This window comes from Papio anubis, chromosome 7 (genome assembly GCF_008728515.1).
Source record: "Papio anubis isolate 15944 chromosome 7, Panubis1.0, whole genome shotgun sequence".
NCBI classification, from domain to species: domain Eukaryota; kingdom Metazoa; phylum Chordata; class Mammalia; order Primates; family Cercopithecidae; genus Papio; species Papio anubis.
Window position 1 is genome coordinate 120980840 of NC_044982.1, and position 26852 is coordinate 121007691.

Sequence of the window (26852 nt, forward strand, 5' to 3'; positions counted from 1 at the left end):
CTTCCCAGGTTCAAGCGATTCTTCTGCCTCAGCCTCCCAAGTAGCTGGGATTACAGGTGTATGCCACCACACCCAGCTAATTTTTGTACTTTTAGTAGAGACGGGGTTTCATCATGTTGGTCAGGCTGGTCTCGAAATCCTGACCTCATGATCCACCCGCCTTAGCCTCCCAAAGTGCTGGGATTACAGGTGTGAGCTACCACATCCGGCCAGGGCCCGTGTTTTTAAATTTTTTTTGTTGTTTTTTTTGAGATGGAGTCTTGCTCTGTCGCCCAGGCTAGACTGCAGTGGCACAAACTCAGCTCACTGCAAGCTCCGCCTCCCGGGTTCATGCCATTCTCCTGCCTCAGCCTCCCGAGTAGCTGGGACTACAGGTGCCTGCCATCATGCCCGGCTAATTTCTTTTTGTATTTTTTAGTAGAGACGGGGTTTCACCGTGTTAGCCAGGATGGTCTCGATTTCTTGACCTCATGATCTGCCCGCCTCAGCCTCCCAAAGTGCTGGGATTACAGGCATGAGCCACTGCGCCTGGCCTTAAATTTTTTAAGGAGCTTGTTGAGGTCTGCAAAAGCTTCTGCTAAACCCTTCACTGTGAATTTTCTTGGAGGTTCTTTCTTTTTGTCTCCTGCAGTTTCCTTTTCTCTTGCACCTTCTGCAGCTACGTCTTCCTGTTCCAGTTCCAACAGATCCTCATTAATCAATTCCTCAGGAACCACCTCTAGGAGCTTCTCAATGTCATCCTCATCCATATCTAGGTTAAAGTTGTTTGCCATCTCAACCACAGCCTTGTTGATTTCTGCAACCTCTTCATCTTTAGCAGATTCTTTGAAGTCATGAACAAACTTCTTCAGTGTCTTCTAGATGTCATTCACATACTCCTTGGTGACACCACTCCATGCCCAAGCAAGGTTCTTGATGCAGTCATAGCTGTTGTAAACCTTCCAGAATTGCATCAGTGTCTTCTCAGTGTTTTTCAGTTGCAGCAACAGCCTGGGCAAGGATCCTCCTCAGGATCTTTTAATAGGCCTTAAAAGCTGCTACAACTCCTTGATTCACTGGTTGGATCAAAGATGTGGTACCTGGAAGGAGACACAACACTGTGATATTGGGATGAAGATCACCAATCAAATGAGGATGTGTGGGAGTATTATCAACAAAAATCATAATCTTGAAAAGTATGTTACTTTCTAAATAGTACTTCTCCATTTTGCTGGCATAGCAATTCAGGAGGACATCCTGGAAGAAGAGCTGAGTCATCCATGACTTCTTATTGCTCGTGTAGTACATGGGCAGTGTGTGCTTGTTGACATGCTTGAAGGCTCTGGAGTTCTCACTGTACCAGATCACAAAGGGTTTCAATTTGTAGCCTGCAATACTGCCCCAAGCGAGACTGTTATCTAGTTCTTAAAAGCCTTGAAACCTAGCATTGACTTGGCTTCTTTATGGATGAAAGTCCTTTCAGGCATTCATTTCTAGAATAGGGAGGTTTCATGCATATTGAAAATTTGTCTGGCAAGTAATCTTCCTTCATAATCAGCTTATCTAGAGTTTCCAAAAATTCTTCAGCTGCCTTCACATCTGCATTTGCAGACTCTCCACTCACTTTGATATTACATAATGAATAATGATTCTTGAATCGTTTAAACCACCCAGAGCTAGCAGTACATTTAACACTGTTGTTGGGTCCAGTCTTAAATTCTTTAAACATTGCAAACAAACTTTTTGCTTTGGCCATGATCATTATGGTGCTGAGAGGGATATGTTTCTTCGTCTGGTCTTCAATCCAGGTCACTACAAGTTTCTCCATATCTGATACAGGCCCTTCTCAAATTTTTGTTAGTCTTGTTGCCTTCAATGAAGCAGATCCTTTAACAGCTTCTGTCACTTTGTTCTTGTTCTTTAAGACTGTGGCTATGGTAGAATGGGACTGCCTGACTGGTGAGCAATAACCATCACTGATCTTCCACCTTCATTGTCCTTAATCACTTTTAATTTTTTTGCCATGTCAATCACTCGATGTGGCCTCTTACTGGCAACATTAGCTGTGGATTTTGTATGCTTAGGGGCCATGATCAACAAAACAAGACAAGATTTAATCAAGCACAAGAGGAAATGATGCAATCAAGAGATATGGCTAACTGGGATGTATGAGGCTGTCCTGGAGTAACACTGCACACTGTTTTACAGCAAACTTAAAAAAAAAAAATAAGTAGAAGATGTACACTCTAAAATAACAATAAAAAATAAAGTAAATGCATAAACCAGTAACATAGTTGTTTATTATTATATTGTACATAATTGTATGTGCGATACTTTTACATGACTGGTGGCATAGGTTTGTTCACACCAGCATCACCACAAACACGTGAGTAATGACTTGTGCTACGATGTTACCATGGCTATAATTGATGTAGGAATTTTTCAATTCCATTATAATCTTATGGAATGCATATATGGTCTGTCATTGACCAAAATGTCATTATGCGGCACATGACTGTATTTTTAATGTACAATTAAAGTAACAGTAAATTTTTCATAACATACCTGATTGTCTCCTGATAAGAAAGGAAAGAAATCTAATCCTGTGGAAGAAAAAATTATTTCAGTTAAAAAAAAAAAAGGAAAAACTCTTCCAAATGCCCCAATACTTCAAAAACAAATACAAGTCTTAAATGCTATGTCACTCAGAATTTTATTTAAACATGAAGAGTTGAGCTAAATGCTTTATGTCTCTCCCATCTTTAGATTACTAAGGCTGAAAACTAAGCTTTGGCAATGATTTGTCTTCTCTGTGACCCCATTTGGGGGACTGAGGCCATGATCACTCTGTCAGATTTAACACTGATCCTTAAACTGGCAGAGTACTTTTTAACAAATGCTCTCATGGACTCCTCTTAAGGAAACTTTCAATCTACTCTCAAAGTTACTCCTCACAAGCACTTCATGAAGTATGTAATTATTTTTGCCCTCATTTTGCAGGTGAGAAAGTTTGAAGTTGAAAGAGTTAGGTTAAATAAGTTGTAGCACTGATTTTTCTTTCTTAAATTTTGCTCATTTGCTATCAGATTCAACTGACAGACTGCAGTGGCACGAGGGGAGAAGAGATTTGAGTGCCTGAAAACTGGCTATTACATAAGAAGGAATAGCCCTGATACCTGGCTGCTGAGGATTCACTGCAAGCAGTCCCCTTCCAATTAACATTCTTTTCTAGATCACCCAATGTGTAATGCGATGAAGAGCAAGTAAACAGGCATGAATTAAATGCTTCATTGTGATATCTAAACTTGGGGAAAAGTAAAACACGCAGATGTAGATAAATATATTACAACATCACAGATACTGTGGGCATCTACTCACTGTCTACATTATAACCGATTACAACATGAGGGCTTACAAAATGCATAGCACTGTTGCTCTTGATAGTGACAGTGCGTTTCATACATGTAGAAAAAAGGTATAGAAAGATATCTAACCAACTGTTAAGAGTAGCTATAACTGTCCAGATGCGGTGGCTCACGCCTATAATCCCAGCACTTTGGGAGGTGAAGGCAGGCGAATCACCTGAGGTCGAGAGTTTTGAGACCAGCCTGACCAACATGGTGAAATCCCGTCTCTACTAAAAATACAAAATTAGCCAAGCCAGGCATGGTGGCGCGTGCCTGTAATCTCAGGTACTTGGGAGGCTGATGCAGGAGAACCTGGGAGGCAGAGGTTGCAGTGAGCCGAGATTGTGCCATTGCACTCCAGCCTGGGCAATAAGAGCAAAACTCCGACACACACACACACACACACACGGCAATAAGAGCAAAACTCCGACACATACACACACACACACACACGGCAATAAGAGCAAAACTCCGACACACACACACACACACACACACCCCTGGGCAATAAGAGCAAAACTCTGACACACACACACACACACACACACACACACACACACACACGAGTATCTATAACTTCCGGGGAGTGGGGTTGGGGGATAGGTAGAGGGAAACTTTCACTTTATGTTTCTGTGTTGAATTTTCTACAATGAGCATATATGGCTTTTTTAATAAAAAAAGTTCTTAGATTATATGACTAATATACAAATTATTATGCTACAAAGATATACAAGAACAATTCTTTTTGATAATATTATGAACTCAAAATATACAAATGAGTATACTGACATTTCAAAATGCTTTTAAAAAAAAGGATCAGATAAATATATACACCTAGTACGTACCCACACAATTAAAAAAAATTCTTAAGTGATCAAATTCATTAGAATAAAAACTAAAACTTTCAAATGTCTCAACTCACCATTAATTAAAACATAATACAACATAGTTACCCACAATGCCTGTTGCATTACAACTAAAGTCAGGGAACAATAAATAATGTTCATAGGGCTGGGCGTGGTGGCTCACGCCTGTAATGCCAGCAGTTTGGGAGGCCAAGGCAGGAGGACCACGAGGTCAGGAGTTTCAGACCAGCCTGACCAAAAGAGTGAAACCCTACCTCTACTAAAAATACAAAAAAGTTAGCCGGGTGTGGTAGCGGGCGCCTATAATACCAGCTACTCGTCGGGAAGCTGAGGCAGGAGAATTGTTTGAACCTGGGAGGTGGAGGTTGCAGTGAGCTGAGATCGCGCCACTGCACTTCAGCCCAGGCAACAGAGCAAGACTCCATCCTCCACGGCAAAAAAAAAAAAATAATGTTCATAAATACCAAAATTCAAACCCACATACTAGCGATCATTCAAAAACAATTTGCGGAGTACTTAGGAGCTCACAAAATCTAAAGATTATTGTACTAGTTCTACCACTGGGAGTAAAACACTGGCTACTGATGACAGTACAGGAAGTGGGTCAGTATTTTTAACAGCAGCATATTATTTCTCTCAGTTCCCTGGGTTCAAGGCCCTGTTGGCTCAATCTTCCAGTTCTTCCTTAGATTCACCTAGAAGAGAACTAGATAGATCAAAGGCATTCATAATGCCATGTGACAATACAAAAGAACCAGTGACTCACCTTGTAAGTCATAAGGCATGGGTGTCATGTGGAAAGGATGCCTATAGTCTTGGATGAGGGAGGTATTAATGTAGCTTGTGTCTACAGCAGGAAGGCTTGGGGTGCGGGATACTGGAGATGCTTGATGTGGAAGACTTAAAATGCTGGAAGAAGGAAAGATTGGCATAGTTTTCATTAGTCAGTTAAACTCTCAAAGTTAACAAAAAAAGAGGTTGTATCTCACAACGAACCCTAGGTTTTGCGCTGGAAATAAGAACAAAACCAAGCAAAGTAATGTATAATTTAGATTATACACAATTATGAGAAAATAATTTGTATACATAATAGCATTTAACAGAGGCCATAGGAAGAAATGGACAGATGCAATGGTATCCAACATTCACAAACCTCACATTGCCTTTGGAATATCATCACCTATGCTTTCAGAATGCAAGAGAAAGGTACAGTTGAGCCACTTTACCAGGATATGAGTGAAAGATACCTACATCAAATGAAATTCGGAAACCCTTTTAAAACAACACTGAAGTATTGGCTAGTAAGAAGTATACGTATGCCCTAGCAAAGAAAATACATATAATAAGAAAGAGGGAATGAAGCAATCTGAGTGGTCTGGAGTTGGATTGTAGTCTTCAGGAGAACAAAAACTGGGTATTGTTTAGTATACCCAATGCCCAGTAGAGTTATCAGCATGTTGTTTGCATAAAAGCCCTGCTGAATCTAATGAATGTAGTGAAACAAGAAGAAATACTCCAAAATGAGGCCGGGTGCAGTAGTTCACGCCTGTAATCCCAGCACTTTGGGAGGCTGAGGCGGGTGCATCACAAGGTCAGGAGTTCGAGACCAGCCTGGCCAGCATGGTGAAACCTCATCTCTACTAAAAATAAAAAAATTAGCCAGGCATGGTGGTGCACGCCTGTAGTCCCAGCTACTTGGGAGGCTGAGGCAGGAGAATCACTTGAATCCGGGAGGTGGAGGTTGCAGTGAGTCGAGATGGCGCCATTGCACTCCAGCCTGGGCAACAGAGCGAGATTCCGTCTCAAAAAAAAAAAAAAGAAATACTCCAAAATGAATAGGTGGTGGAGAGTTTTTAAAGGGAGAATACTATAACTGGAAAAAAAAAAAACATAAAACAAGAATTAGGACTCTAAAAAACAGTGAAAAGTTTAAATAACTGAGTAGCTTTTTTAAAAAAAATTATTAAAAATTAAGGGAAAGGCAAAAAGGAGAAGGAAAAAATAATAATTTAACTAATTTTGGGGCCTGGCATGGCGGCTCATTCCTGTAATCCCCATACTTTTGGGATGCAGAGGCAGAAGGATAGTTTCAGCCCAGAGGTTGCCCAGACTGGGCAACATAGGGAGACCCTGTCTCTACGAAAACTTAAAAAACTTAGCTAGGCCTGGTGGCATGTATCTGTAGTCCCAGCTACTTGGGAGACAGGTGAGAGGATTGCTTGAGCCCGGGAGGTCGAGGCTGCATGTGCCGTGATTGCACCACTGCACTCAAGCCTGGGTGACAGAGCAAAAGCCTGTCTCAAAACAAAACAAAAACAAAAACAAAACTAATTTCGAAAAGAAAAAGAATTATAGTAGCCCTCTTGGAAGGAAACATAAGGGTTATACGTTACCCCACCAATACAAGAGGCTGAAGGTATATGTGTTATAGAAAATAAAGAGAAAGGAAGCAATAAAGCGGCTGTCTTTTGCTTTTAATGCTTCATGTAAAGTACCTGGGGCATGGGGATACAATTTCAGTGATATAGAATATTTCAAAAGAGGGCCGGGCACGGTGGCTCATGCCTGTAATCCCAGCACTTTGGGAGGCCGAGGCAGGTGGATCACCTGAAGTTGGGAGTTTGAGACCAGCCTCACCAACAGGGAGAAACCCCATCTCTACTAAAAAATACAAAAAATTAGCTGGGCATGGTGGCCCATGCCTGTAATCCCAGCTACTCAGGAGGCTGCGGCAGGAGAATCACTCGAACCCAGGAGGTGGAGGTTGCGGTGAGCCGAGATGGCGCCATTGCACTCCAGCCTGGGCAACAAGAGTGAAACTCTGTCTCAAAAAAAGAACATTTCAAAAGATGCCAAGGTTGGATTTCTAGGAATACAGTTCCAGTTATGACCATCTACCACATTTTAATGAATGGGGTATGAAGCATAAAACACACTCTCATCTGCCTCATAAAAATGTTTCATCTAATGGAAACTTGGTTAAACCTCTTATATCTAGAAAAAGTACCATTTACCATTAGCTGAGTTCTCTCACAATGTCTAAGAGATTACGAGAGGATTTAAAATGCTAGTCTTTGAAAACATCTCAAACAGCACAGACAATTTCTGGATGAACATTAAGCATTCAGTGGCTAAAGACAACAAAATGTTTTACATTTAGTTTTTGCCTGTAATTCCTGGCTGCATGCTTTTCTTTCAATTTGTAATAATGTTTTGAAATGCGTTTCAACCTTTATACTGCACAATAACAAACACAATATGCTGGACTGAGGTTTCCAGTTACCAATTAGTCATTATTATAAAATAGCTACTAGTGTTGACTACGGTATTATTCTCCTTCTAAGGATGTAAACTTTCAAATTTCTTGTTTTTATCTGCAAATAGAGAAATGTCTGGCATTTGCAAATACTATATCTGGGTTCAATTAGTCACTGGGAAATTCAGGAAGTAGTTAATGCATCTAATGTTATTTTCCAAACATAATAAACACTATTTAATTCTCTCCAAATGTCTTTGGAGAAAGAGCAAAGTAAATATCCAAAGAAGAAATACTAGATTCCTAAACACTCAAATGTCTTCTTTAAAGAAAAAATACATAGTCACTAATACTATTGAATAGTTTACATAAATACATATGACTACTATTAATAGTCTAAAGAATAGAACTAATATATATATGACGATGCATTTAGCCCAAAAGTATTTATACATCCAGAGGTTTATGAAATATCTTTTAACATTGTGATTATGGCACTTAAAAAAATCACATGACAATGTGTATTTGGTCATACTATGGTTTGACATTTATAAAATATCTTGGAATTGAAATTCTATAGATACTTGTTCTAACTTTAGGTAATCTGACTTTTCCTTTTCTCCTACTCAGACACAAAATACATTGGTGTAATAACAAGGTCAGGCTCGCTGGGTTACAGCCATCAAGGTAGGCTTTTATCAGAGGTCATGTTCATAAGAGTAGGATTTGTGTTTAAATTATTTACTTTGTTTAGAATGATGATACTGTTTTTAATGTCTTTGTTTCTCTCCCTATGCCAAGACAGACTACTCTAGAATGAAAATACCAATGTGTGAAATATGTTTGATTGAAATCTTATTTTTTTTGAGATGGGGTCTCATTTTGTCACCCAGGTTGGGAGTGCAGGGCATGATCTTAGCTCACTGCAACTTCCACCTCCCAGCTTCAAGTGATCCTCCCACCTCAGCCCTCCGAGTAGTTGGGACAACAGGCACAGAGCACCACACCTAGCTAATGTTTTTGGTACGGACAGGGTTTTACCATGTTGCCCAGGCTGGTCTCGAACTCATTGAAATCTTTAATCTCATTATACATTGTCAAACCTGAAAATGATTTGACTCCAGGCACAGAAATGCCTGCTCTTGATCTGGTGTTGTAATAATGCCATCTATGGACTTTCCTTCTCTCTCTTACATTCTTTCTTTAGTCCCTACTGCTTGCTGGAAGGGTTTCTGGTTAGCTTCTATTCAGTTACAACAGGCCATGTGGTTCTCCTGCTTTATACCTAAAAAGCGACACATCTATTTCTAGATTTACAATTAGTGTGCCACAATTGTGCTTTAGCACAATTAGAAATCTTGCTCAGAATCCCTGATGTGTCTACAGGACTAACAGCCTGTTTTGGGAGTACAGTTGGAGTCTGCTACTTGTTTTACCACCCCCCAGAAAGTGCTAAGCTCTTTAAGGTTAAGGCTGTACTTACTCATTTTATTATCATCCATGCTTAGCTGAGGGTGTTTTATACAAAGTAGATAACAATGTTTCATGAACTGAAGCATAACCTAGGTACACTGTTATTGATATAAGACTAACGGAAAATATGGGAGAAAAGTCTGCAAAGTGGGAAATGTGTACTGCAACAGAAGTCATTCACTGCCAACCTCATTCACATTCTGAGGCAGATTTAAATCATCGGTCTTCCTCTGCTTTCCACCTGAAACATTCAACTTGGGGTAAATTTTAGAGCATACATTCCAGTTTGAACAAATGTTCTACATCCTGCGAGCAGGAGCAGGATCACCTGGGAACTTACTAGAAATACGAATTTTCTTTTTTTCTTTTTTTTTGAGACAGTCTCACTCTGTTGCCCAGGCTGGAGTGCAATGGTAAGATCTTGGCTCACTGCAACCTCCACCTCCTGGGTTCAAGCAATTCTCTGGCCTCAGCCTCCAGAGTAGCTGAGATTACAGGCACACGCCACCATGCTTGGCTAATTTTTGTATTTTAGTAGAGACGAGGTTTCACCATGTTGCCCAGGCTGGTCTCAAACTCCTGAGCTCGGATAATCCACCTGCCTCAGCCTCCCAAAGTCCTAGGATTACAGGCGTGAGATACCACGCCTGGCCTAGAAAGACAAATTTTCTTAGTCTCTCCTCCTGACTCAGACGCAGGGGAGCAATGTGTGCATTTTAATAAGCTCTCAGGTAATTCTGATGTATGTACACCAGTTTGAGAACCACAGTACTAGAATCATCTTTTGATAATAAAGAATACTACATCCAAGTAACCTTTTAGTGCACTACCCGAATCCCTCCAGAGTATTACAAACCTGGGAAAAATTCAAACTATTCTTTGATTGCTAAGTTAAGTTTCACAATCAAGAATCATTTTATTTGGCAAGTCTTTAATCCCTATTTGCCAAGTTAATTTTCATGATTACTTTTTTTTAATGTCTCAGCACTTACCCTTTATTATTTAGTGGTGATGTGGGAGAAAGGGAAGGACAGGTCCTCTTGGCAGATGGCTCTTCTTCCTCTTCATCAGATGAACTGTCTATGGTTAGGTCAATCACTTCTACTTTCTTGTTTTTATTTGAGGACTGGTGGTGAGAAGCTACTTGATGCTCCAATGTGGAGCTCAAGCATCCTATATGGGAATGATTAAAATACAAGGCAAGGGAAGAGTTATGACATCTCTCTTTTCTCAGTGTCCCTACAGTTTATCAGTTACAGTTTAGATTCACAATATTGTTGGAGCCAGAGAGTAGAAAACCAACAGTGGCTCTGTTCTACTAAGTTTAAAACTATTATTTAATAATTGTAAATTATTTTTCAAAATAATAATAAATTACTGAATTAGAGCGAACAATCAAAATGCATCTTATGTCCACTTCAGAAGAAAAGTAATTTGAAAGCACAGACTGTATATTAATTTTTGTCTGCATAGTATCTGACATACTTAAGAAATACGATGATAGCATTTTCAAAACTCATAGTCTCTTTCCAGCAAAAACATACTAAGAGCCAGGAAAAAATAAATAAATGAAAACTGAACCTTTACTACTCTGTACCAAATCTGTTAAAAATTTAAAAAGGGTACAGTTTCAAAAGTATGACTTTACAAATGACTAATTATATTACATTACTTTGAAATCTTATATCAGAAAATTTTTTAAAGCTGGCAAAAAAGTGAATTTAAAAGGATTTCTATCAATAAGTTAATAGGAATCATTAAGCTATCCACAAACTGCTCAGTGTTTTTAAAAAATATATGGATTTTAATATTGGAAACCAGACTTACAGCAGTAGGGAGACTGCCCCTTCCTTGTGAAGAACTACTCACCATCGACTCCATTGTAAGAGGCAGAAACTTCTTGTACTTCCTTTTTCGATCTCATCGGTGCCCAAGTGCCATCCTCCTTAAATTGTATTTCATCACAGTCTGTACAGTACTTTAGGATTTCCATAAACAAGCTATAAGAAAACAATTCATCCTTAAAATATCATATTTTAAATGAAAATAAAAGTTGAACAACTTAAGTTATATTTATTCTTAAAATCTAGTGTTAAATAGGAATATAGCTGCCTAATTTATGTCACATTTATGTAAGAAAATATGTGACCACGAAAAATGACATTTTCAAAGATTTTTAATCATATGGGAAAATGTTGACAAAAAGTGAGAAAAGGTCAACAAAAGAAAGCTTAATTTCAAAAATAAAATTATGTGTGAGTAGTATATAGAGAGTAGTTACCTCTGGGTGGTACCTTCATGGGTATTTATTTTTCTTCTTTATACGTTTTTGCATATTCTAAATTGCCTACAATAAGCATGTCTTATTTGATAAACTGAAGCAATACATACACAAACATGTAATCAAAGGTTAAATCTCTTTAATAAAATATTGTAACAGACATTTAAAAACATGTATAAAGAATGCATAAAATTAACTATGGCCAAATTCTTAGGTTACAATGTTAAATGAAACCAAAGGATAAAAATTATTAACAGTGTACAATCACAACTATGGAAAGACGAAAACTGGAAAATTATACACCCGAAAAAGCTTTTTATTTTCCTGTGTTTTGCAATTTTTCTTTAAAACAGTATGTGTGTACATGGCTTTTATAACAAGAAATGGGAGAACCTAAAGCTATGTTACATATAAAGTTGGAAAATATTACTATTTAATTCTGATTTACTACTAAGTGATCACCATCATTTCTGAAAAATTAAACATAAAACATTTAAGTTACATGTTTTTCTTTTTTTTTTCCCCATGACTGGTCTGACATCTTTCAAGCTCCAGGTTATACTTGTATTGCTAAATATACACAATTTCTGATATTACCACCTTTATGCTCCTATGTTTTCTTAAATACCATAGGTAAGTTGCCTTAAGTCTTTTGCTAGAAAGTACAGGAAATATTAAGTACAGGCCGGGTGCGGTGGCTCACATGCCTGTAATCTCAGCACTTTGGGAGGCCAAGGCAGGAGGATCACTTGAGCCCAGGATTCAAGATCAGCCTGGACAAAATGGCAAGACTCTGTCTTTGCCCCCCAACCCCCCGCAAAATCAAGCAGATTCCTCCTTTTCACAATAGTTTTTGTTTAGTGGCAAAAGGGGGGGGAAAAAGGAGGCTGCAGAAGAGGAGAACATTTAGAGGAACATTCCAAGATGTCTGGTAGGACAGATAAAACAAAGGGGTGTTAAAAGCAATTGGTTATTGTGATGCCATAGGTGGACAAGACAAAAAAGAAAAAGAAGACCATGACTGTAGCTGGATCTAATCTCCACAAACAGGTTAACTTCTATTGAAAAGCCCAATTTTGGATGAACCTGAATTAACCCAAATTTCCCCATACATTCTTTTTCCAATATGGTCTGCATATCTAGGGATGGATGGACTAATGACAGGAAAAAGAAAAGGTATAAGCACACCCTGCTTAAAACCACAGTGCTTTAAACGACAAATGCCAGGAGGCACTGACAGTTAACACACGTATTTTCAAAACAAGGGAACATCGAGTTAAAAAGATAAAATATTCATAACACTAATTTGAAATAAATTACTTTGAAAATATTGGTTTGCAGATTCACAAAAATCCTACAAATACATAACTTAGAATTTTCATCCCAAATCTGATGTGTAACAAACCCAGATAATATATGGTCATTTCAAGGTACCAAAAACACTTAAAGTAACATACCCATCAATAATAAGGTGTTCATATGGAGCCTTCTTATCACAGACAGGACAAACCCAGGTTGGTTTTTTCTCATTCATCTGAATGTAAAGAGTTGCGTCAAAACACTGTAGATGAGAACATGTAAGGGCCCGACACGGAATTGTCAGCCGCATTTTACCAAGCTTTAAAAAGGGAGAAAAAGTAAATATTAGGTAATTGCTATTCAACATTTAAGCTTTGACAAAAATTTCCTAGAACACAACAGGTAGGCATGCTGATTTAAAGCATACTGTGTTTACTTTTCATCAATGTAGGAGAACATTAAATACATTTCCTGTGAAATATCCATAGGTTTAAAAATTACAGCATTTATTTGGCTATCAAACAAAATGACTATGGAAAGTCTACAAGGGTTATTTACTAAAATCCACAGCTCACAGATCAGCTTTTGGTGGAGAGGGTCATAATCACTTGAATTATACTCAAAATTTCGTGTGTGCATTTTTCTGGAGAGAGTGCTTTCACCAGTTTTTTTAAAAAAGAGATGGGGTCTTGCTATGTTGCCCAGGCTGAAGTGCCAACTCTATTCACAGGCACAATCGTAGCACTCTACAGCCTCAAACTCCTGGACACAAGCAATCCTCCTGCCTCAGCCTCCAGAGTATCTGGCAATACAGGCACACACTACTGTGCCCAGCTTTTCTCAAATTCTTAAAGCAGTCCTTGATCCAAAAAAAAAAAAAAAAATTTAAGAACCACCTAACTAGGGATTAGGGAAAATAGAGAATGTCTTATTAAATACTGCACAATACAGAAATCCATTGATATTTGCTATCAGTCTTACCTATGAATAAGAGCAGTTCACAGGACAAAACTGAATCAATAGTGATCATTCCCCATGATGCTTGGCATAATTGCCAAGTGGCAGCTCTGAGGAGGAAGGCAGGTGCACACACTCTGCATTGCTTCCTCACTGGGAACCATCATGAGCAATTCAGCCTACAGCCCTGGACCTCTAGCATCTCCAGCATGTTAGGAGACTTGTTGCCCTGCAAATATTGCTTCAGCTGACATGTGGTGAGTCTATTCAGGAAGAGGAAATCTGCTTCATCTGGTCCCTGAGCTGCTAGCTTTAGCCCAAGGCAGAGAAGCCGCCCAGAAACCTGCACAGGGAGCTACCATATCACTATCTCATTCCCCAGAAGCCAGCTTGTACCACTGTAGAGTCCCCAGATCGCACAATGGCCATATAGTAGGTAAGTTATCTACTTTCAATAACCACATTATTTGCCAAGTACCAGGAAAAGATTTGTGAACTTGAAAAATACAAAGGCTTGTGCTGGAGAGGATGTGGAGAAATAGGAATGCTTTTACACCGCTGGTGGGAGTGTAAACTAGTTCAACCATTGTGGAAGACAGTGTGGCGATTCCTCAAGGATCTGGAACTAGAAATACCATTTGACCCAGCCATCCCATTACGGGGTATATACCCAAAGGATTATAAATCACGCTACTTATAAAGACACACTGCACACATATGTTTATTATGACACTATTCACAATAGCAAAGACTTGAAACCAACCCAAATGCCCATCAATGATAGACTGGATTAAGAAAATGTGGCACATATACACCATGGAATACTATGCAGTCATAAAAAAAGATGAGTTCATATCCTTTGCAGGGACATGGATGAAGCTGGAAACCATCATTCTGAGCAAATTATCACAAGGACAGAAAACCAAACACCGCAGGTTCTCACTCATAGGTGGGAACTGAACAATGAGAACACTTGGACACAGGAAGGGGAACATCACACACCAGGGCCTATCGTGGAGTGACGGGCAGGGGGGGCGGGATAGCATTAGGAGAAATACCTAATGTAAATGACGAGTTAATGGGTGCAGCAAACCAACATGGCACATGTATACCTATGTAACAAACCTGCACATTGTGCACATGTGCCCTAGAACTTAAAGTATTTTATATATATATGTGTATATATATAAAAGAAAAATATAAAGGCTTGAAAAGAATATGAGTTAAATGAGGAAAAGATTCTTGGCTTAGATCAATTTCAGGAAAATGTGCAATTTCCTAGTCTACCAGGGAATTAACTGTCATTTGGTGCCCAAAATAATTGCTTTGATACCAGTGATTTACTGTGTCTCTAAGAAAGGCATTTAACCTTTCTGGGTCCCTTTTACTTTCTCTAAGGTAACACTGTTTCCTCCTTACTTCAACCAGATGTAGCCATGATGAATAAAAATAGAACCCTGAACACGTTATAAACTTACTGAGAACAGAGCAATGCCAGTTTATAGTATCAGAAGTATAACCTGGAGAGACCTAGAGTAAAAACTGGTTAACTCCCTTCTGTGTACTCCCAACTCTATACTCCTGCATATGATTACAATCAAGCACCACATAACATTTTGGTCAACAGTGAACCACATATATGATGGAGGTCTTCAAATTATGTACAGTACATAATACCTGATAACAGACAACCATGTTACTGGTTTCTGATTTACTATACTTTTTATCATTATTTTGGAGTGTACTCCCTTTACTTATATATATTTTAAAAGTTAACTGTAAAACAGCCTCAGGCGGGTAGGAGAGAACAGCTCCATGTCTGTTACTGCCACTGAAGACCTTCCAGTGGGACAAGACGTGGAGGTGGAAGGTAGTGATACTGATGATCCTGACCCTGTGTAGGCCTAGGCTAATGTGTGTCTTAGTTTTTAACAAAAAAGTTTAAAAAGTAGAAAACAAAAGTAAAAAAATGTTAAAAATAGAAAAAGCTTATAGAATAAGGATATAAAGAAAGAAAATATTTTTGTACAGTTGTACAACGTGCTTGTGTTTTAAGCTAAGTGTTAATACAAGAGTCAAAAGTTAAAAAATTAAAAAGCTTATAAAATAAAAAAGTTACGTGGCCGGGTGCAGTGGCTCACGCCAGTAACCCCAGCACTTTGGGAGGCCGAGGAGGTAGGATCACCTGAGATCAGGAGTTTGAGACCAGCCTGGCTGACGTGGCGCAACTCCGTCTCTACTAAAAATACAAAAATAAGCCAGGCATGGTGGCATACATCTGGGATCCCAGTTACTTGGGAGGCTGAGGCAGGAGAATCACTTGAGCCTGGGAGGCAGAGGTTGCTGTGAGCTGAGATCACACTACTGCACTCCAGCCTGGGCGACACAGGGAGACTCTGTCTCAAAAACAAAAAACAAAAATCAAAGTTACAGTAAGCTAAGGTTTATTGTTGAAGAAAGAAAAATATTTTAAATTTATTGTAGCTGCAGTGTACAGTGTTTATAAAGTCTACAGTGATGTAAGTGATGTCCTAAACCTTCACATTTGCTCACCACTCACTGACTTATTTGGAGCAACTTCCAGTCCTGTAAGCTCCATTCATAGTAAGTGCCCCATACAGGTGTACCAGTTTTCATCTTTTATACTTTTTACTGTACCTTTTCTATGTTTAGGTACACAGATACTTAGCATTGTGTTACAACTGCCTACAGTATTCAGTTTTGTAACATGCTGTACAGTTTTGCAGCCTAGGAGCAATAGTCCCAAGGTACATAGTAAGCTATACCATCTAGGTTTGTGTAAGCACACCTATGATGCTTTTGTTGAACACCACCACCTATGATGCTTTTGTTGAATAACACACCTATGTTGCTTTTGTTGAATAACAACAAAATCCCCTAATAATGCATTTCTCAAAAGGTATCCCCATCATTAAGGCATGCACAACTGTATGTTACTTATTTATACGTGTGTCTCCTCCTACCAGAAACAGGTTGGACTAATTTCCTTGTCCCCATACTTGGAAATATACAGCAGTAAGACAGTCCTGTGCACTGATAAAGCTTCAGTTGTGCATGATGGGCAATTCCAGGAGGCACCACTCACGGAAGGTATGCAGGTCGTACTCAGTAATTTATAGTGCAGCCTGAGTATGAATTCTGGTGTTAGAATGAATCCTGGCCCCACTACGTACCTACTGTGTGAATCCTGAATGTTATTTTATTTAATCACTCAGAGGCTCAGTTTTATAAAATGGGGATAAAAATGGGATCTACACAAAATGATTGTGGGGATTCAATTACGTTTACTGCACAGTACGTGACACATAGTAAGTTTTCAATAAATAAAAATAGTATTAATTAACATATTTGCTTTAAATCACTTTGTACACTAGGAAACCCACCCAAACTTCACCTTAGTAATTCTTTTATTGTGGGCTCACAAAGTATTAAACAGCTTCATCAGACTCCCTTACTGCACTTCTACTCAATTTTAATTTTTTTATTTTTTGAGCAAGAGTCTCCCAAGCAATTCTCCTGCCTCAGCCTCCCAAGTAGCTGGGATTACAGGCAGGTGCCACCATGCCTCGCTAATTTTTGCATTTTGAGTAGAGACGGGGTTTCGCCATGTTGGCCACACTGGTCTCAAACTCCTGGCCTCAAGTGCTCTGCACACCCTGGCCTCCCAAAGTGCTGGCATTAAAGGCGTGAGCCACCCGTCTCACCAATTTTTTATGATTTGATTTACATAAGCACCTGATAAAAAGGCCAAAAAGAACAAAGTAGTTATAACGGAGAAATTACCATTAGGCAAGATACCATGTGGCATTAGTTCAGAAACATTTTCCAAATAGCAATCTGGTTGGTGGTGCCAAGTTACATTTTTGTATCTTATGTCAGACCTTAACTTATCTATGAAATACAAATTCCTATTTTATAAGGTACTTTTGCTATTGCCTTAATACTAAGTAGAAAAACCACAGACTAAAAATTCTAGACAAATACAGTAATAGTACACAAGGTTTATGAACTGTAGAACTACCAGACTACTTCTGATTGTTTATGAAAACGGATAAGATGGTAAGAAATAAAGATTATTTCAGAATCCAAGTCATAGGCAATGAAATTTATACTCTGGGCCGGGCACGGTGGCTCACGCCTGTAATTCCAGCACTTTGGGAGGCCGAGGTGGGTGGATTACAAGGTCAGGAGATCGAGACCATCCTGGCTAACACGGTGAAACCCCGTCTCTACTAAAAATACAAAAAATTAGCTGGGCGTGGTGGCGAGTGCCTGTAATCCCAGCCACTGGGAGGCTGAAGCAGGAGAATGGCATGAACCCAGGAGGCGGAGCTTGCAGTGAGCCCAGATCGCACCACTGCACTCCTACCTGGGCAACAGGGCGAGACTCTGTCTCAAAAAAAAAAAAAAAGAAATTTATACTCTGAAAAGCAGCTGTTTTCCAAAGGCCTTCATCTCACATACCTTTACCCCATGATCTCCAGCTGTCAGTTCATATCTTGTAGGCAAGAGAGCAACTCTCAAGCCTTTATCTTCAGCTATACTGACAAGGTGACCTACAGAGTTTTTAAGGAATGCTGACACAGAAATGGTGCAAGAAAGACATAAAAGGGTACATAAAAGCAAAAGCTCACTTTCAAATGCATCACTAGCTGTCACATAAATGCCTTAGAATAATAAAATAACTATTATGTGATAATTCTTATATTCGTGATTTTTAAAAAAATCACTAAATTCTAAATAATTATCTGAAAAACAGATATCGATTTTCTCTAACTTGGTATAAGGAGAGAAGCTGAACTTTGAACGTCTTCATCTTGTGATTACAAATTCTTCCTTTCCCTTTATAGGATATAAATTATGTTTGAATTATTTGCATATAAACACTTTAACTCCCAAATGTGTTTTCTAATGCCACTAACTTTACAATAATAGTGCTATCTATATTAGTAACTGATGATGCTGCAAGAGAAAACATTCTAGATACAAGTTTTAACCAACTTATATTTTTAAAAAGCCCTAAAAATGTCAATAAAACGTGCTTTCTCCTTGCAAAAGGAAAAAGTGTGACATTAAAAACAATTTCGGCTGGGCACAGTGGCTCACACCTGTAATCCCGGCACTTTGGGAGGCTGAGGCAGGCGGATCACTTGAGGTCAGGAGTTTGAGACTAGCCTGGCCAACATGATGAAACCCCATCTCTACTAAAAATAAAAAATTAGCCGGGCGTGGTGGCAGGCGCCTGTAATACCAGTTACTCAGGAGGTTGAGGCAGGAGAATTGCTTGAACCCGGGAGGTGGAGGTTGCAGTGAGCTGAGATCACACCACTGCACTCCAGCCTAAGCAACAGAACAAGACTCTGTCTCAAAAAATAAAAAAATTTTAAAAGGGCTGGGAGTGGCGGCTCACACGTGTAATCCCAGCACTTTGGGAAGCTAAGGCAGGTGGATCACCTGAGGTCAGGAGTTTGAGACCAGCCTGGCCAACATGGTGAAACTCCATCTCTACTAAAAATACAAAAAATTAGCTGGGCGTGGTGGCGCTCACCTGTAGCTCCAGCTACTTGGGAAGCTGAGGCAGGGGAATCACTTGAACCTGGGAGGTGGAGGTTGAAGTGAGCCAAGATCTGGTCACTGTACTCCAGCCTGGGTGACAGAGCAAAACTCTGTCTCTGAAAAAAAAAAAAAAAAAGAAAAAGAAAAAGAAAAAGAATAATTTCACAAGTTTTTTTCACAATAATATTTCATAAATACATTTCCAGAGTTTATCTTCTTCTATCAATTCCAAGTCATTTGTATTTGGGTTTACAAAGCAGTTTTTCAAAGATTCCTCCACCTCTATTTTTAATAAATCAGAACCATAAAATTCCCAAAGAGTAAAAACATTTTTAATTATTTTTGTTGCCTTTAGCTAAATGGCACAGAAACAACAGAAACTCATTTATTTGGAGCTCTGTACATCACAATAAGGGCAATTGTAATGCACAGTAAGACATCATATGTACATATTTCAAAGAGAGCAAATCTCCTTTATTATCCTATAAATTTGACATATAGATATTACTAAATTTTATTTTTGAGTAAAAACATACCTAAAATGTATGATCTTACTATTTCAGAATAACTGTGAGGGATTATCCCTTTAGCCAAATAGAAACCCATGAAAGTATTATAATTATATATTTTACACATACATACACACATATACACAATATACACATATAGTTGTTTTGTTTTATACTCTGAATTTTTAAAGCAGATGTCAATTTAAAATGAACTGCTGGCTGGGCGTGGTGGCTCACGCCTGTAATCTCAAGGGAGGCCAAGGCAGGAGGATTGCTTGAGGCCAGAAGTCCACGACCAGCCTGGGCAACATATGAAGACCCTGTCTCTACAAAAAAATACAAAAATTAGCCGGGTGTGGTGGCACATGCCGGTAGTCCCAGCTGCTTGGAGGGTTGATGCAGGAGCATTGCTTGAACCTGGGAGGTGGAGGCTGCAGTGACCTGAGATGGCAGCACTGCACTCCAGCCTGGGTGACAAAGTGAAACCCTGTCTCAAAAAAAGAAAAATAAATAAAGGTGCAAAGAGCAAAATGTGATTAATAGTTTCTAATAATATAGAGATGAGCACCTGAACTACAGAATTAAAACATAGTTCCACAAATAAAACTTTTAAGATTTATATTGGAGTGCTTCTTTATACGAATAAATGCTTCATATGTGTGTTAAACATAAAGCCTCATGTATATATTAGTACAACTATAAACACTTTTAAGTGAGACTGCAGAAAAACACTACTCTTTCCAGTGATTTAAATAGAAAAAGAAGTGTATGTACTTTTCTAAACTTATTGTATTTTCTGAATTGGTGTTTTACAACAAAATGAGGCGGCAAAGAACAATGGAGGGGGAATGGATAAATCAGGGTTTTGGAGAAAGAGGGTAGAATAAGTATACATCTTTTTACCTTTTTCTTTTAAAAACATTTTTTGTCTTTTTCTCACCCTCTACTTCCTCAGTGTGTGAACCATTTTTCTAAGCATGAAACATACACATACATACACACACACACACACACACACACACACACACACACACACACACACCCCACACCAGTCTCCTTTACAACCTAGGCTGTTGTAACATTCACCTGGTTACTTAAAGAATTTTTAACACTAATATAAAAAGCCTGGAGTCAAAATATTTTTCGCAAGAAAAAAATTGGCTTTATTATAAAAAGGAATAAAAATAAACGTTACAGGAATAGAAGGATATACACACAATGATAGAATTTGGTGATTTTAATTAACTTCATTGTATTTTTTTCTATAACTTACAGAAACTAATTCATGATCTACTAATTTTTTCATATTATGTTTGAAGTTTCATAAACTACAAAAAAATATTTGTAACTACAAATAACATTTAATTTCTATTTAAATTCTTTGTTTCTTTAAGAATACAGTAACTTCATCATCATCTGATAGTAGTAGGATCTCAGTATCAACTGCTTTCAATATCAGGCCTGTCTGAACAATCAGGCAAAGCAGGAAACAGATGTGTCCTTTCATTCTTTCTCCCCAGTTTAAATATGATTAGTTTGATTATTATAGAACAAAAAGTAATCAAAATGTCAAGGTAATTTATGATTAATTTTTCACATATTTCCATATGGCCATATTCAACCACCATCCCTACCAATAAGCCTAACATCAAATTAGTTTAACATGTTTTTGAGACCTTTTCCCTTACAGGTTTAATAATTTGGTTAAGTCTTGGGACCATATATTTATTTCATGAAAATTATTGATTCTGATCTCATTTTCCGGCTTAAAATATCTCAAGGCTTTTTTATATGTATAACAAATTCAGCTATTTAGGCTGAACAGAAGTTTCTAATTGGTGAACTGTTATAATGTGGTCATTGTTGGCAAAACGGTTAAATGAGATGTGTGAGTAATCACGGCTAGATTTTTACTCAGAAAGGTACTATCTTAAGTAAAATTTTTAGCCAGGCATGGTGGCTCACGCCTGTAGTCCCAGCATTTTGGGAGTCCGAGGCGGGTGGATCACCTGAGGTTGGGAGTTCAAGACCAGCCTGACCAACATGGAGAAACCCTGTCTCTACTAAAAATACAAAATTAGCCAGGCATGGTGGCACATGCCTATAATCCCAGCTACTCGGGAGGCTGAGGCAGAAGAATCGCCTGAACCCGGGAGGTGGAGGTTGTGGTGAGCCGAGATGGCGCCACTGCACTCCAGTCTGGGCAACAAGAGTGAAACTCCATCTCAAAAAAATAATAATAATAAAAATAAATAAATAAATGTAAAATTTTTATAAATACACTGAGACAATAAACATTTATTATTTGGAGATTTTACGATTGAGCCTGAGAGATGGTCATTAATCACAGGCCATATTTAGATACGTCTTACTAAGAGTAGATCATTTTTAAAGACTTGTTTAGATTCCAAATGCAATGCCTAGATGTCTTTCCACTTTTCATAAACTGTAACAGTGGTGGACATATTTTAGAAGTAAACAGAATTTCTCAAATAGTAAAAATACTTAATAAAAAAAGAAAATGTATGTTAAACTTTCTGGAAAGCAAGTAATAGTTAACACTTACTGGACACAGTAGAGAAACCCTTAGGCTGGTTGTAGCTATTTCACTGTCCGGATCCGCAGTCAACTTCTCTTTAACTGATATTCATTCAAGAAGAAAAAAAGCAAACAAACAGAGTAAGTTTATTAAAGATATATTACTGGAACATTACTATAAAGAATAAAAAACTTAAACAAATCTGCTCAATTATTTCCCAATTAATGGAACACATAAAAACAACCATATGGCTTTTAATTCTATAAGCAAAGGATGGAAAACAATTGTTTATCTGTAGAATGACTATATTTCCTATAAATTTCCTATTTCTCACTCAGGGGACAAAAACCTGCAGCAATATGAGAGACATTTCTCTAATATGTTGACATATTCAACTGATGGTAGACCCTTTTTCTTTATAACTCTAAGATACTGGATCAAGGTTTTCTTTCTTTTAAACTATGACTAATATTATTTGGGCTCTTTTATTGTCAAGGACATTAATAATAAGAATAACATTTATACATTTTTGAAAGCTCAGAAAATAAAAACATTTACTGTAAAACAGCTTAATTCAAACTTTAAATTATGAAAAGAGTCCTATTTCTTTTTTTTAACTATACAATTATTTGAATTTTAATCTATTTCTCTATAAAATACTTGTGCCCTCTTGGGCAAGTCAATCCTCCTTTCTCAGCTTAATTTTACTTACAGTAAAACTGGAACTCACACTAGATAATCTTTAAGTCTTTTCACTTCAAACTTCTTCTGGTTCTTAAGGGAGGAGGAGACACTAGTAATTTTACTTTTCCAAGGCTGTTCTTTCATTTTCTTTCAGTCTGATATAAAAGACTCCTTATAATTCTCATCTGGAAACCTGAGCTATCTGTTACCTCTGAAAACTTCAATAACCAGTAACAAGAAAAAATATTATAGGGGTGGGACAGGAAATGCATAGATGTAATGTTTCAACAATTTTAGAAACTATCCCATAATAACTTTCAAGTCTATATTGTATAAAGGGGCCGTAAGTGGAGTAGCTGTATACATAGTCGACAGAATTTCTGAGCTGTGGTACAACTAAGTGTGACCAGATAGACACCATATAGAGAAGAAAATGAAGAGAGGGAGAAGTACTTGGGTAAGTTACAATTTCAGAGTCTGTTGTTCTGATAACCATTTATGAGAAATCCTACCTTTATGAAACACAGTGCCCTGGATTTTAGTCTGGGTTTTTTTAGATGGTCCAAATCCTGGATATCCTATCCAACTATTTCCATTAATTAGTGGATCTCAAGTAAGGTGCACATCAGACCTACCTATAGAGAGCTTCCTGAATCAGAATGAAAAGAGGGACACCAATTGGTAGTTTTTTAAAGGCTCCAAATATGATTCTAATGCCAGACTAAAAAGTCATTTCATGCCCTGGAAATTCCAAATTTTCAAAGTCTTAATGTACTTCACAGGCTGTCTCCTGACACACACAAAAAGGCATACAACTTCTGGTTTTTAGTTTGGAAAATATAGTTATAACACTATGCTAATGAATACCATATATAAATTACAAAAAGTATGCCTTTGTCATTATACACCAAATCTTAGTCAATCTTTTCTCATAAATACGATTTTAAAAAGTAGTATCTTTGTTAAAGGCAACAAATAATCGCCATACGAAATAAACATGCAAATAGAATTCTAATGTGATTACTCACTGTGTTGGCTAATTTTAGGTGTCAACTAAACTAACTGAACGAAGGGCTACCTACATAGCTGGCAAGGCATAATTTCTGGAAGTGCCTGCGAGTGTGTTTCCAAAGGAGACTGGTGTGTCAGTCTGTGGATGAGTGAGGAAGATCCGCCCTCAATCTTGGAGGACACCATCCAATCAGCTGGAGGGCACGGAAAGAACAAAAAGGCAGAGGAAAGGAAAATAAATTCACTTTCTCTTTTTCCTTGAGCTGGGACACCCTTCTTCTCTTCCCTTTGGAATTCTGTGACCCTAGCTCTTGGGAGCCTGAGGTAGGAGGACTGCTTGAGGCCAGGAGTTGAGACCAGTCTGGGCAACATAGTGAGACCTCACCTTTAAAAAGAAAGAATTCCAGGTTCTCTGGACTTGGGACTCTGGGATTTGTACCACCATATCAGCCCTTCTCCTCACCCCTCTTAGGCCTTTGGCCTTAGACTGAGAATTGGCTTCCTGGATCTGTGGCCTTTGGACTTCAATAGTCATATTACTGGCTTCGCTGGTTCTCCAGCTTGCTGATGGCCTATCTATTGTGGGCATTCTCAGCCTTCACAGTCATGTCAGCCAATTGCCCTGATACATCTTCCCTCAACTCTCTCTCTCTCTTCTCTCTCTCTCCTTTTCTCCTCTCCTCCTTCCCCTCCTAGAGTCTCTCTGGAGAACCCTGACTAATAACCACTCCGCATGCCTTCACCAACCATCCCACCAGCACCCTTTATAGACATAGCAAGCAATGGGTATAGTAACTGACTTTGAACTTTGCATATTTAAATTTCCACTTAAATGAAGCAATACTTATAGATCACAGTATCAGCCTTATACAAAACAAAGCTCAGTGTTTAGCGCTTAGAAAATAAATTGAAATAAGAAAATAAATTGAAATAAAGTAGTGGTTAAGAGCACAGGACCTAGAGAGCCTAGCTTAGAATTTAAGTCTCAGTTCTAAGTCACTTAACCTCTCTATGCCTGTTACATCATCTGGTAAATGGGAACAGTAATAGTACCTCACAGAAATGTTTTAAGGATTGAGTTAACACGCATTAAAAGTTTTAAAATACACTTGAGCCTGAGAGGCAGACGTTGCAGTGAGCTGAAATTGCTGCCACTGCACTCCAACCTGGGTGATAGAGTGAGATCCTGTCTCAACAACAAAAAAAGGTGGTTTTTTTTGTTTGTTTTTTTTTTCTTTTGAGACACAGTCTAACTCTGTCACCCAGGCTGGAGTGCAGTGGTGAGAACTTGGTTCACTGCAGGCTCTGCATCCTGGGTTCAAGTGATTCTCCTGCCTCAGCCTATCAAGTAGCTGGGATTAGAGGTGTGCGCCACCATGGCTCGGGTAATTTTTGTATTTAGCAGAGATGGGGTTTTGCCATATTGGCCAGGCTGGTCTCAAACTCCCAACCTCAGGTGATGTGCCCACCTTGGCCTCCCAAAGTGTTGGGATTACAGGCGTGAGCCACAAAAAAAGTTTTCAAATAACCTAATATTATTCTCAATAAATACTAGCTATTGTTACTAGCTAACAATAAAACAAATAAAACATGATTTGTACATTCACTTTCTCCCAGAGGTGGGAGAATTTTCTGAAATTATTTTAGAATGTTTGTCAATTTCTATTAAAAACAAAACAAAACAAACAAAAAAACCCTATGCCTTCTCTTTTGTCATTACAGACCCAATCCTAGTCCATTTATTCTTGTAAAGATATTTTTTAAGGTCCTACCAGGATCTTGATTAGACTGGATTAATTCTACAGATTAATTTGGAGAACTGACATACAACAATAGAATCTTTCGATCTCTTAGCAAGATATATCTCTCTGTTTATTCAGGTCTTCTTTCAGTTTTTCTCAATGATGCTTTGTAGTTTTCGGCATACAAATCTTGCACCTAGTTTGTGTGATGTATCCCTAAGTGTGTCATATTTTTGGATGTTACCGTAAAATCTTGTTTTGTGAATTTCAATTTCCAATTATTCATTACTAACAGAAATACAATTTGTTTTTGTATCCTGACCACACATTCTCTAACTCTGCTAAACTCATATAGTATTTCTAATAGCTTTTTTGGAGATTCTTTGGGATTTTTTTCTATGTAGACCATAAGGTCATCTGTAAATAAAGACAATAATTATTTCTTAATTTCTAACCTGTGTTGGTTTCTTTTTTAAAAATTTTCCTTGTCTTATTGTGCTGTCTAGGATCTCTAGGTCAACGCTAGGGGCAGATATCCTTGCCTTGTTCTCAATCCTAGGAGTGAAGCATTCAAGTTTTAACCATTAATGATGATATCAGCTGTAGTGTAGACTTTTTGTAAATACTCTTTATTACACTGAGGCAGCTCCCTTCTCTATTTTGCTGACAGTTTTATCATGAATGGATGTTGAATTTGCCCAAGTGCTTTTTCTGCATCTCTGGAGATGATCACATGATTTTTCATTTTTAGTTTGTTGAGAAGGTGAACATATATTGACTTTTGAATGCTGAAATCAACCTCATATTACAGAAATAAATTCTGTTTCGTCACCATGTATTATCTCACATATTGGACCTAACAATATTCAAAACAATTCTGAAAAAGAAAAACAAAGTTGGAGAATTCTAACTGATTTCAAGACTTTCTATCAAGCTACAGTAATTAAGACTCATTTGGCATAAGGATAGACATACAGGTCAATGGAAAAGAATAATATCTGGAAATAGATTTATACATCTATCGTCAACTGGTTTTTGATAAAGGTGCCAAGGTAATGAAATGGAAGGAAAGACAGTCTTTTCAATAAATGTTGTTGGACTATTTTGATATCTATGTGGGGGGAAAAACAAATCTCTACTCTCACCTTGCACCATATATAAAAATTAACTCAAAATGAATCACAGACCTAGATCCAAGAGCTCAAACAATAAAACTTCTAGAAGAAAAATAGAAGAAGAGTGTTTGTGACTTTCATTTAGGTACAGATTTCA

General features: G+C 38.1%; 1 protein-coding gene across 2 annotated transcripts in view; it reads right to left on the reverse strand.

Moving 5' to 3' along the window:
- Positions 1-26852, reverse strand: part of PIAS1 (protein inhibitor of activated STAT 1) — a 139844-nt gene that overhangs the window by 5577 nt on the left and 107415 nt on the right. Inside the window, exons 8-13 of one of the 2 annotated variants that reach the window (XM_003901106.4) lie at positions 22171-22244; positions 12720-12880; positions 10851-10981; positions 9974-10154; positions 5019-5161; positions 2545-2582 (exon numbers count right to left, since the gene is read on the reverse strand). In XM_003901106.4, the coding sequence (XP_003901155.1) occupies positions 2545-2582; positions 5019-5161; positions 9974-10154; positions 10851-10981; positions 12720-12880; positions 22171-22244 (728 nt within the window). Of the gene's footprint in view, positions 1-2544; positions 2583-2623; positions 3279-5018; positions 5162-9973; positions 10155-10850; positions 10982-12719; positions 12881-22170; positions 22245-26852 lie in introns of those variants that run through there. The other variant, XM_021941791.2, reaches the window with a different exon arrangement.